The sequence below is a fragment of the Coturnix japonica genome, chromosome 2 (assembly GCF_054131305.1).
Source record: "Coturnix japonica strain WE chromosome 2, WE-NBRP24, whole genome shotgun sequence".
Lineage (NCBI taxonomy): Eukaryota > Metazoa > Chordata > Aves > Galliformes > Phasianidae > Coturnix > Coturnix japonica.
The window spans coordinates 102,298,661-102,311,920 of NC_140664.1; the positions used below are offsets into that span (position 1 = coordinate 102,298,661).

Sequence of the window (13,260 nt, forward strand, 5' to 3'; positions counted from 1 at the left end):
CCTAACCACTCTCCTAGTGAAGAACTTCCCCCTAACATCCAACCTAAATCTTCCTTCTTTCAACTTAAAACCATTTCCCCGTGTCCTGCTATTGTCAGCCCTTTCGAAGAGTTTACTCCCCTCCTGGGAGTAAGTTCCCTTCAGGTATTGAAAGGCTGCAATGAGGTCACCCCGCAACCTTCTCTTCTCCAGGCTGAACAAACCCAACTCCCTCAGCCTGTCCTCATAGGGGAGGTGCTCCAGCCCCCTGATCATCTTTGTGGCCCTCCTCTGGACCCTTTCCAAAATCTCTATGTCTTTTTTGTACTGAGGGCTCCACACCTGGACGCAGTACAACAGATGGGGCCTCACAAGAGCAGAGTAGAGAGGGACAATCACCTCCCTATCCCTGCTGACCACCCCTCTCCTGATGGAGCCCAGGATCCCATTTGCTTTCCGGGATCACCCAATCATGTTTTTTTCTGCAGCTAGAACACGTATTCTGTTCATATTTAATACTGAATATCTCTCTAAACAACGAAGGCTGTCATAGGACTGTAGACAGGTAAGATCAGATGATGTCCAGTGTAAGTAATTGACACGAGTGAGATGGGGTGAGTGTAAGCAACCATAGAATCCTTACAGTTGAAAGGGACTTTTAAGGGCCACCTAGTCCAGCTCCTCTGCCATGAACAGGGACAACACAGCGAGGCCAGGGTGCCCAGGGCCTGATGCAGCCTGGCCTTGAAAGTCTCCAGGGATGGGGCACCAACCACATCACTGGGAAAACTTCCTGTGCCTCACCACTGTCACTGTGAAAGATTTTTTCTTATATCTAACATAAATCTCCCCTCTTGGAGCTTAAAGCCTCTTTCCCTTGTGCTGTCACCACAGACTCTGTCTCCTTTCCCATAGCTCCCCCTTTAGATACTGAAAGGCCGCTTGTTGACATTAAGTTGACATTACTGATAGAATCATTAAGGTTGGAAAAGACCCCTAGGAACATCTAGTCCAACAGTCCACCCAGCAAAAGACCAAGCAGTGCACTCTGTTTTCAGTGAGGAAAGCTACTAGTTGCAATGAAAGGCAGCATCTCTCCCATCAAATTGTAACTCCTGTTATTATATATCAAAGGTGCAACACTGACAGTTCATACAGAAGTAAAACAGTAGCCGCTGAAAAAGAAGGGTTTTTTAAACTGGTTTTCTTGTAAGCCTTATAGAGGAAGGTTCTAGTTATCTCTGTACTTCCCATTAAGAAATATGTTTTACTTTCCCGCTGATTCAGCTGCTTTAGTTCTTAATTTCTCATGAATTCCTCATTTTAACTCAGTGCAATAGAAATGCCTTTACATTGGTGCACATAGAAAAGTTGTATTTTCCTCTCAAGAACACGGCCATCTTCTGTAAACCACTGGCACAAACCCAAGCCTGAAACACTTCTGAGTTTCAAGTTTTGATTATAGCTCTTCTGCTATTTACTTGAATCATTGTAAATGCATTATGTATGGTGATGATGACCCACCACCAACTCTTTAATTAATGAAATTTGATGCCCAAAAGTTAACAGCAAGTATCCTTACTCCCCAGCACCTCACGTGCCTATGTGAGTGCCTCAGATTTTTAGAGGCACCTTTTTGTCTGGAACACATTATTCACAATGCCAAATACCCTTATTTTGCAAAATTCTCTGCGTTAAGAATTTTGCTAATGATTTCATTGGTTCCCAGTTGTACTTAAAAAAAAACCAAAAACCTTTTTACTGTCTTATGAACACAAAGAAATGTCTGCAACCAAAAATCTTTTAAAAGCTGTTTTATGATAAACTACCTCTAGGTTATCTTTTTTATCAGAAAGATATAAAGACATACAGAAACATGGGTCATAGCTGGCAAGTCAGTATTTAAGACTAACGCACCTGGAAGAAACTGATAACCCTTTGGAAGCTTTTACCTTTCATTAGGCCTGAAATAGAAGCAGCAACCTTCAGAAGTAATTCTCAGATGTTACTGATTCCTCCAACTTTAACTAGATATTCAGATTGCTTGAAAAACAATTGGTAGCTGCAGAAGAGAAATAAGATAAGAAATAGCATGCAAAGTAAGATGGTAAGATCTTTCTAAAGAACAAGGCAGATTAAGTTATGGTTTGCAAAACAAAGAAAGGCAAAGATAAAACAATTCCCGGCTAGTACTTTTAAAAATCCATCAGAATTAAAAATTTAATTGCCAGAGTTGTCTTTGGGAGACATTCTGCACATCTTCCCTGGAGAATTAGGGCTGAAGACTCAGAGATGAGGTATTTTGCTAATAGTATTCCCCAGCCTACAGCTGTATTTTTTTGTCCTTCTTTCTTGGGTTTACTCTAACATGTAGTGGCTGTTTTCTAACACACATTTACACAATAGTTTTAGGTATACCAGATGAAACATATTACTCTCTCTAAGCTCATCTCTGTCTTTCTATCTCTATCCACAAGTGTTGTCTGGGTTATGATGTTAGACCAGCCCATCGCAGTTATCACAAAACCATGAAACATTTATGCAAACACAGTCATGTTCTTTGAACTTAGATACGTACATCAAATATCATTCAAGAAAGATTTTTTCTTATCACTCAAGCATTTTCACTAATGGGAAATCACTCATGAGATTTTAATTTTGGCTGTGTTTCTTGTCACATTTACTCAGTTGACATTTGTATCATTTTGATGCCTTTGATTCTTTTCCAGCAATGAAAAAGAGCATATGAGATTTTAATGACGCATTTTATCTGTGTAGATAAAATGCATAGTTGGTAGCCCTTCTTCATTCTCAGAACTGGATGATATTAGTAAGCAGGAGACAGCTTGACCTTTGTTATGCAGGTCAGATGCAATTTGCAGACAAATATAAGTATTTAAATAATATCTTGGCTTTCCTTGTATCGAAATCTTGTGACTCTGACAGGTAATCAAGAACAAAACCAGGAGACTGAGAATAGAATTAGTTGGCTGCTGATAAATCTTCCTGACTGTATGGTGTGCACGTAAGGCAGCACACACCATTTATTCACAGGGAAAAATAAAGAAGATTTTCAAGCAGTAAGATTTCTCTATTACCAAATATATTAGTCCAACAAAGTTTCTGAACACTGGAAGAGTCCAAATGCCCTTAATGCAAAAATAAGGGATTTACTAGTAGTCTTAAATGAGAAAACTTTAAATAATCACAATCTTGTTCTTTACATAATTCCTGGAAGAGATTCCTTGGGTAATTTGTATTTCACAGTCATTTGCAAAGGTATTTGTCTTGGAAGTCATAATCTTCCATCATACTTCTGAGTAACTCAAAGATATTTAAATATGAGTCACATTAAAAACTTGATTTGTTAAACTAACAACTCACAAATGAGGCCAGTATAAAGGGAATGAGTGAGAAAATTTGTTTCTACTACTAGGGTCTTGACATTTCTTCTATGGACTTAATAATTTGATAGAATTTTGAGGCCTACATTTTCAGTATTACAAACTAACAGACTAGCCTCAGTCCTCAGAGAAACCAGAATTATTACCTTTAGTAGATATTTTGTGATACTCTCTGTAGGCTAACCATTGAGGGTCTGTTGTCTAGAATTAATCCTTGGAGGCTGCTAGATTTGAGAAACCTGGTAACTTAATGTGCTTCATTACTACTTCAACAAGCTTCAAGCCTGTGTTGTTAATACGTTTCAAAACCAACCTCATGATTAAAAGAGACTGCTGGAACATATGAACTGACACAATCATCACAGTTCTTAATAGTAAATATCTGCCTCTGAAAAAGAGAGAAAGCAAGCAAACATCTACTCCCAGTTTACAAAACATTCAAAGTTGGGTCAAATTTTTATTTATCTTTAAAGCTTTGTGGTATTTTTCTTCTTCACAAGGTCACTTTGCATACATTTAGTATCAATCTTAGTTTTGATTTGTAGCATTCATTATCAAAAGTACAGATGTAACATTTAAAAAGTTCAATTTACAAACCTGGAACATAACCTGAATAAAGTTTACTGAAGGTTTAGTTATAACATCTATACAATATCTAGAAAAATACCATGTTAATTTTAAAAGAAGCAGTATGAAATTTTATTATACAGTACAAAGTCAGTGTTAGATGTCACTAAGTACGATATCATATTATAAATACTCATTTTAATCTAAGTTTAAATATGTTTCTTCAATTACAACAGAAATGTTCCAGAAGACCTAATCCTCGTTCCAAGCTTCTATCAAAGAGTATAATCCTCAAGATGTTTCATTCTACAGAATTCATTTTAACCCAATTTTTACTGCAAAGTTCTTGATCGCCAAGATATAAAGCTAAAATATGTATTTCCAGCATAGCAGGAGGTTACCACAAAGGCAAAGAACTGTGGGGAGAAGAGTAAAAATATATGTTAGAAAAATATTTGAGAGCATTCTCATTCATATGAAAAATCGACAATGGTATTTAGATAAAAGAAAAGTAGCAGAATTACTAAAATGACTTGGTTTGCCATCACAGTCAACGTTGTTTAAATAAGCTTTGTGTAGGAATGTAGGCCTAGAAGCAGCTAAAACATAGACTATTTCAACACTTATCTCCACGTTATATTGCCTCAGAAGGAATCCTACAGACTGGATGCCCACCAACGCTATACTTGCAGCTTTGAACATCAGTTGTTGGTAAAGACCAAGGGACAGTGTGAGCTCAGTCTAATGCTTTCACAGTGCTGCTGTGTTTCAGGAGCTGCCTAAAGGCCACCTATGCCTCAGTGCAGCACACTGCGCATCCAGATAGGTCAGTCGGAGCAAATCTAAATTCAAAATTCACACCCAGGCACATTCCCAAATGACAGTAATTCCAGTGGTCCTCTACTAATGAATTTATTTCTCAGTGCAGACAGTGACAGCAACCACATTAAGATATCACTGCTTTATCAGAAATTGACTACAGAAGAAGCCTTCTATAGAAGGCTATATTTATTTTATATACAAAGACTTTTAGTAACTACAGAATATCAGTGGTGTTGCTTCCGAAGTCTTTGCAGCATATGTACCCAGAAGCAAAAGAACAGCCGTGAACTATTTCAGTTATACTGATAAATTCCAATTCAGTGCCAGTGGTTCAGTTCCCGCTAATCACTGCATGTTGTTCAAAATAGCTTATGATAAGACCAGAATGTTTTGTGCTGGTAACTGAACCAAATAAATCTGACGTTGCAAACAGGGTAAACCTTACTTTTCTTGGAGGGTGGCAGTGGTAGGGACAAGAGGGAAGACAAACAAGTCACAATGAGAGAAATTTCAATTAGACACTAGCAAAAATTGTTCACTGTGAGAGAAATTAAATATGACAATAAGGCCTTGAGGCATTTTGGAATATCCATCCTCAGAAATGTGAGCAACCTGGTGCAAGCTAACCCTGTGCTGGGGGAGGAGAGGTTGGACCAGATGATCTCCAGAGGTCCCTTCCAGTCTAAATATATTTGATGATTCTAGTAACACTTCTTGCTTCTGTCACTGGCCTAGGTAGGCACTGCAGTTCTGAGAGCAAGGCACTATTAGGCATATATACAAGGCAGTAAATCTGAGCCTTCCAACAGAAGATTTTGGGTGAGTCTTATCTCACGTAAATTTAATCTGTGGCACCACAACTTGTAGATGATGATATAAAATCTGGTAGCAATAGAAAATTCCGACATTCTTCTTACCAAAATAATGTTATTATTACTAAACTAAAAGCTCCATTCAAAATCTTCCCGGTAGAGAGCAAGTATTGGAGACAGATGATTTGCTAAATTCTCACAAATGTATATCCACAAAGCTCTTGATGTGTTCAGAGAGCACATCTACATTTAATAGTTGATTTAGACAGTGCATTAGATGAACATTATTAGGGGGTATTAGAAGAGATTCCAAATATCCCATGAGCATTGAAGCATTTTGCATAGAGCATGAATCAGCATGGAAGATTATCTAGCAGCAAGCAAGCTCCTGTCAACACCACTGGCTGAGAAGCAGATCAATAATTACAAACTGCCAAGAGGTGAAGATCCTGAACAGCACTGAAGTGACAGGGACATAGTTACATCATTCCCAAGACAAAAACAGAGCAGGTGTTCAGGTCTCTGTGTTCATCACTGTGTAAAATAAGCTTTGGGCAAAAGACAGAATTTGTGAATAGTCCAGAAAGGTTAATGCAGATGCATTAACCATCAGCAAAGTAGCTGTAATTCAGAGTTACTCTGATACAATTGAATTTGACTGCTGTTGCCAAAATGCGCAAAGTTCTTTTGCGGCTCCTTTAACTTAGCTGGAGAATATCTTCACCTCATCTGGTCCTCATAAAATTAAAAACCAAAAAGGGTTTTTTTTAACCCACTTTGAATGTTTTGGATTTCCATATCTAAGTAGTAAATCAGTAATGTCAGAAACAGCTGGAAGTTACATGATTTTTCAAGTGTTGCCCAAGATTATCAAAAGGTGAGCTTGGAAGTCACTGTAGAAATGGTGGTACCATTCCCACAGGTGCTCTGTGTGTGGCTCAGCCAAGAAAAAGTTAAATGCACTTTAACCACATCAGCACAAAGTCAGCTGGGTTAGTTTAAACTGCTTTGGAAGTTATGTGAGTGCACTAAAGTAGCTTTGTGTTCACCCAATTTGTTCACTCAGAGGTAGAGGCCACAACCTCTGCTAGAAAGCTAGTAGTGAATGGGGGCAGGGGGGAGAAACAGTCTGATTTTAAAAACATTACAGCCTTTTCAGATGTGACTATCATCTCCTGGCTGAATTCCTAGTTGCCTTCAAAACCTATAAACTAAATTGCAGCTATCAACAGATTTTGTGTGCGAGTCCCTACTCCAATCTGCAGCTTCTTGAAATCCAGAATGTGTGCGTTTAAACCCTCACATCCAGAGAGGTGTTATTTGGTATCACTTTGTCAGACATATAACTGTGATTGAAACAAAAAATGTACTCACTGAAGAAGCTGCCCAACTGTTGTAGTTGTGACTGTCCAGTTCTTTGGTGACTGAAGATGCGTCTACAATGGCAGCAATGAGGTACAAAATGAAGGCACTCCCATTAAAACACAGACCCTGTTGAAAAATAAAGTTATCAACTCATATGCAAAACCATTTGTTACCACTTTCTGTTCCAACGTTACAAAAATCTCTGAAACATAATGCACGCATCCAACGGACACACAGAATGTGATTCCTAATGATTTTAACTTTCTCTCTCTAAGATTAGAATTTAATCACTCATTTTTTTTTTTATATCCATGAACATCAGAGCATCACATTTTGGACCAACTGCTCTTCCCATCAAGCTAAATACTGAAAAGTTTAACTTAAATTCAGGTACTCTGATTTTCCAGAATTGAGAACAGGTACACAGACTGTTCATCACACTCTAAATATTAGGCGGTAAGAATATGAGACCACATGAAAACAAGCAAAGGAAAAAACCAACCCCCTCAACTGCAAGGAGAAGAACACTCCGAGTGGACTACATGGGTCACTGAAAGACCCATCCATGGCAGACATTGCATTTTTTCTTCCCAGCAGAAGATTTAACATCTCAGGGAATCTTATACCCATTGCTATGAAAGAAGCAAAGCAGATGACCTTAATCTTACATAAAATTACAGATTTTTTTCTGGTTTTGCATGTGAGAGACAACAGGAAAGGAAAGAAGGGCAAACATCTGAGAAAAGGCAAATGAAAAGGTATAAGTTTATTTTTCTTTAAGTAAGTAGCTTTAATACTTTGGCATTTACTTACTCACTACTTGCTCACGGCTATAAGAAGTTCATGTGTGTTTAAAAAAAATCCCCTAAAACTCCCCTGCTGCTTGTCTAAGGCATATGAAATAGGCCATAAAACACTTGGAGTTCAGAGTTGTCGTATGGCACTGGAATAACCACAACACTCTTTGTACCTAGTAACAATCACAGAACCTGGTAACTGTGAATTTAGACAAAGTCCTAGTGCTGTGCATGGTCCCCTCCCTTCAGCTTCTGGCCCTTTGTTTGCACCCCACAGCGTCACACACATATCATAAACCTTAACTCTGTTCTCCCAGTTGTCTCTAAATGATGCCAGAGTGGTGCAGCAGCAACTTATTAATTTCCTTGGAGTGACCCACTGGATGCTGGGGATGTACATCAGTTATTCGTGACTGAATTCACCAATCATGAACTATGTCACGATGTAAAAAAAAAAAGGAGAGAAATTCAGAAGGCAGAAGGCACCCATGTCTGTCTCAGCAGCTCCCTCTGTGCACCAAAGCCCAGATCAGCAGATTGGAATGATTGGTATGGAAGCTCCTCACCTCCTCCTCCAGGACATTTGATTCAGGCAGACCTTAATTCAGACTCGGTGGAGCCTGTCCCACTGCCCCACATTCTAATGATGCACAGGGTTCAAACCATCCTGAAGGGAAGCCATTCCCCAGAAACTTGCTTTCTGAGCTACAAGCCCTTCCAGAGAGCAACATGCTGTGCTGTCATCTGTTATCTACTCAGTTCATGAGAGGTCTGACCAAATTCAGGCAAGCTGAAGAGCATTCACACTCTCCTGTGGATCCACGTCCTTGCAGCTTCAGGACATTTGGAAAAGATCCACCTACCTACATGTCTGCAGAGAACATTGGGCAGTGCCTCAGCACTCGGCTGAAGCCCAGAACCAGGGACTGGAGGTTTTATTCATACACTTGCATGTGGCTTTTATCTCACCTCTATCAGCTCATCTAATAAAACACAGTATCTCCTTGTACAAATCTCACCTTTTCTATCTAGCCAATGCAGTAATAAAATATCAAACAGCCAATTTTAGGATAGGGTGCCAAAAACTGGGAAGAACAACTTCTGCAACGCACTGATTTTCCAACTTTGAATTTGATTGCCTAGAATATTTGTTGTTGTTATTTTTAAATTTCCCGTTCCAGAAAGACTCGATTACTCTGGAAAGCTACAAATCCCAGCAATATCTTGTCATGTAGAAAAAAAAAAGCACATAATTTTTTTTAGAAGTGCTGCTTTGGGAAATAACACTGCTAGGGAAGATGGAATGCAATGCGAGCTGATTGGGCCGTTACTGCCAATATATTACTCAAACCAAATGGTTCATGCTAAATTACCATCTGCTTCTTAAATTCAAATCTACCCAATTTTAAAAGCTTCCATTGATTGTTTTAGCAAAGAACTGGCCCTATTAAGGAGAGTCAGTTCTGAAGCACATCCTTTGGGTCAATTTGCAGTAAAGTAACTGCATCTTAAGCAATTCGGTAATGTGCTTAACCTGCAAAAAACCCAATTTATGACAGAGAAGTCCAGATGTAATTTTTTGGATACTGCATACAATAGGCACAGTTTGAGCTAAGTGTTGCCTAAGGAGGCAGAGCAATAACTAGCAGAGGCTGATACTTTGTAGAATGGGAAGAACGTGGCTGTAAACGCTCTCAAAAGGTGTGTCACTCGAAATGTGTGTGTCACGCCTCCATGAAAACATTAAAAACATCTCTCTGAACACCTTGGTCAGCCAGGAGTGGCAGAGGTTCAGTTCACAGGCTGCTCCCAATAGCTCTTTTAATGCCTCAGGGCGAAAGAAGCTGAAATGCAAGCATCTTTAGTTTGTTTTGCATTTTCTCATCAAATCATCTTGTACTATAAAGGGAGACTGCCTTTTGGACCTACATCTGGGTGATCTTATCTACAATACATTTGGAACTCAGAGCAAGAAATGCACTCAGTTTCAAGCAGAAATTAATCAAGAACTGCAGCTCATCTGCCACACAGATCAGGGGCAGCTCATTTACTCGCAGCTGTTGCCTGATAACAGCGTTAAACTGATAAAAGAAGGGTAATAACTGAAACTGTAACCAAATGGATACAAAGATGTTTTCCTTTTGAATGTACGTTACTTACATTTAATAGAATGGGGGGAAAAAAGAAACAACGCACACTTCTAACTGTACCCAGACACATTACTGCTGTAATTGAAATAATCCAACATTTCTATAGCGGTGTTATAGCCTCAAAGGTAATTGCTGGCCATGAAACTTGAAAACAGAGAAGCTATCTGAACATAATCCTGCTTGTTGTTATTAGTAATTGCTATGGCTAGCTATTTATTACAGCAACAAAAGGGAAGGTGAGAAGTGTATTCATTTTTAGTCACATACACTGTTTGCAACACAGAACTCAAGCATATTTTATCATAAAAATAGCAGAATTCTCACTAATAACCCTTAGCTAGTAGAAAAAGAGAGAAAAGCAGTATTCCATTGTATCAAAGAAATGCAAAACCAAATTTATGTTAATTCCTGTATAGGTCACAAATAGCCAGTCAGTTTATATGACAATTACTTTCAGAATCTATTATCTTGAAAATCAGCATATTATGAAAATTATGCAAAAATACACTGCTGACTTGTATAACTGGCAGGGTTTCTTCAAACCACAAAACTTAGAGCTGAATTTCAAATGCGTGTGAATTTTTGCTCTCATTACATCAGTTGTTCACCTAATTACCATTTAGTCTTGAGCTAAAAACAAAGGATTACATGGCAGGTGTTTTACATACATATAACAGGTTAAACGCTACAGGAATGCAGAGACACTGGAGAATGCATCAGTATTTTATTCTCTTCACAACCCAGCAAACCCAAAATAACAACGAGCAGATGTATTTACCACTGTGGTCCATGGCACCTGGGGGATCCTGGTGTAGGTCATGGTCATGTAGATGATCAGAAAGAAGACAGTGAGGACCCAGTAAAACACAGCTACAAACATTACCCAGCCAAAGGCTGGATATAGAAAGTATTCTGTTCCAGCGATCAGGGTCCACACCAGCAGCCCTAATATCTGCAAAAGTTATGGAGAAGAAAGAAATCAGTTACACAGTTTTAGACTTCTTGCATTTGTTCTAGGTCAAGAACAACAGCACTGCCAACCATGTAATCATCTCACAAGCCGAGCTGGGGTGCTATATTGATCTAACTATATGTAATAGTAATCTAACAGAACTATATGTAATACTAATCTAACAAAAAGGAAGAACAAATAAAACTGTTTTTGCTGCAGCAGAAAGCTGCAAAAAGAATCACAGAATCTTAGAACGGCCTGTGTTGAAAAGGACCACAAAGATCATCAAGTTTCAACCTCCCCGCTATGTGCAGGGTCACCAGCCACCAGACCAGGCTGCCCAGAGCCACATCCAGCCTGGCCTTGAATGCATCCAAGGAGAAAGGCAGAACAATGCATCTCAGATTTAGCTCACCCTTCTCTATTATGAGACCGTACCTGTGGTGGTTTTACAGCTAGATCTCAAAAGTATTGTTCATTTTATATAATAGTTTTTTAAAAACTGAGAAAACATCACAGACAATGGTGTTTGAATTCCAGTCTACTAGCTTACATTATTACCCTGCAGTCAGCAAGAAGTCCTGTGAAGGACCGTCAGGACCTTTAGGTCTCACCTACTGTGATGTGGGTAACTGAGCAGTTGGGGTCTAGGTCAAAATGGTCCATAAAACAGATCCTCTGTGGAATGTTGGGCACCACACATGTGAAACAACTCTCAGGACCTTATAGTAGAGGTAGCAGTACAATATCAACAGCCACCACTGCAAAGGACCAGGTTGGGTCTATTCTTGTATACCACAGTTCTTGAAGCATTTCCTGAGTTACTAGCCACAAGATGCAGAACACACACTTAAGCAAAGTCTATGAGCAAATCCTAATCCATCAGTATGGGGAAAATAACCTTTCCTCTTGAGTCAAACAAAATACATCAGCTGGGGATTTTAACACGTAATCATCCATTTCCTCTAGGGTTAGCTGATCTCCAGTGCATTAAGGGAATGCATACAAATCAAGCCAAATAGATGACAAAGAGATTTGCCAAGGGGAGAAAATCTGTGTGTTTTACAAGATCTCCAGAAATTATTAAATCTCAATTATAAAAATAATGTTTTACTTTAAACCTTTTGTGTGATTGTGCATTTAAAAGCATTTTACTGGAATCAGATTTGGGAACTAAAATTCTTTTCCTTGAAATTAAGGCTTGCCTCTTTTTGTTAGCTGGACTATGGTGAAACTGCCTAGCTGAGATCAGTGGGAGGAATACAGAATTAAAGGAAACAGCAATGCACTTATTAAACAGACAACATCCATAGCAAAACAGACTAGGGAACCTTCTACATCAATATCTTGTCTCTGGCAGTAGTTAGTAACAGATGCCTGAAAAAACACATAAGAATAGATGACACAGCAGCAGCATTTCCATGGTCTGTCTCCCAGGCGTTCAGGAACCTGTTGTGGAGGGTCTTCCTGAGCCATAGTGATATCCTTGTAGCCCTTGAGAGGGTTGACATAGCTCCATCTGCATCACTTCTGGCCCTGAACCCACACAACTTGTTGGCCGTGATACCATTTACTCTGCAACTGCAGAATTCAGCATTCCATCACTAACGATAAATCTCTAAACATTACATACAAGGTAGAACTACCCTGTTATCAAAAGCTGACTCCAATCCGTCCTGCTAACTTTTAGCAGCTGATACCTATTTACTTTGTCTTCAACACATCTTCCAAACTGCCACACAAACAAAAATCAGCCTTCAATTCATTGTCTTGGGCATTCACAGTGTATTCCCATATAATATTCCTACTTTCATCCACTTCTACACACTGTACTCCTAAAAGAACCACTAAACGCTACCTTGTTGTTGTTGTTGTCTTTTTAATAGAAAAAGCACAAATGATATTTTAAGCATTTTTTTCACCACTTTTTCCAGTTCAGCAATATCTGGAGCACGGGTTTTATGGGGAGTGGCTGAGGGAGCTGGAATTGTTCGGCCTGGAGGAGATTCAGGGGAGATCTGATTGATCTCTGCAACTGCCTGAAAGGAGGCTGTGGTGAGGTGGAAGTCAGCCTCTTCTCCCAGGTAACAGCGATAGAATGAGAGGGAACGGCCTCATGCTGCACCAGGGGACATTCAGGTTGGATATTAGGAAGAATTTCTTCTCTGAAAGAGAGGTGCTGCAGTGGCACAGGGAGGTGGTGCAGTCACCGTCCCTGGAGGTGTTCAAGAACTGTGAGGATGTGGCACTGAAGGATGCAGTTTGGTGGGTAGTGTTGGTGGTAGATTGATGGTTGGACTGGATGATCTTGGAGGTCTTTTCCAAGGTGAATGATTCTATGATTCCATCATTTGATGCACTAGAGCTGGCTTGGGCTGGGCTAACAATTCCCAATTCATGCCAGCTACCAGG

General features: G+C 39.4%; 1 protein-coding gene across 2 annotated transcripts in view; it reads right to left on the reverse strand.

Moving 5' to 3' along the window:
* Positions 1-3,809: 3,809 nt before the first annotated feature.
* CMTM8 (CKLF like MARVEL transmembrane domain containing 8) overlaps positions 3,810-13,260 on the reverse strand; it is a 33,833-nt gene continuing 24,382 nt past the window's right edge. For both annotated transcript variants that reach the window (XM_015854001.2, XM_085538314.1), the window contains exons 2-4: positions 10,675-10,848; positions 6,959-7,075; positions 3,810-4,366 (exon numbers count right to left, since the gene is read on the reverse strand). In XM_015854001.2, the coding sequence (XP_015709487.2) occupies positions 4,283-4,366; positions 6,959-7,075; positions 10,675-10,848 (375 nt within the window). In that variant the 3' untranslated portion in view covers positions 3,810-4,282. The remainder of the gene's footprint in view (positions 4,367-6,958; positions 7,076-10,674; positions 10,849-13,260) is intronic.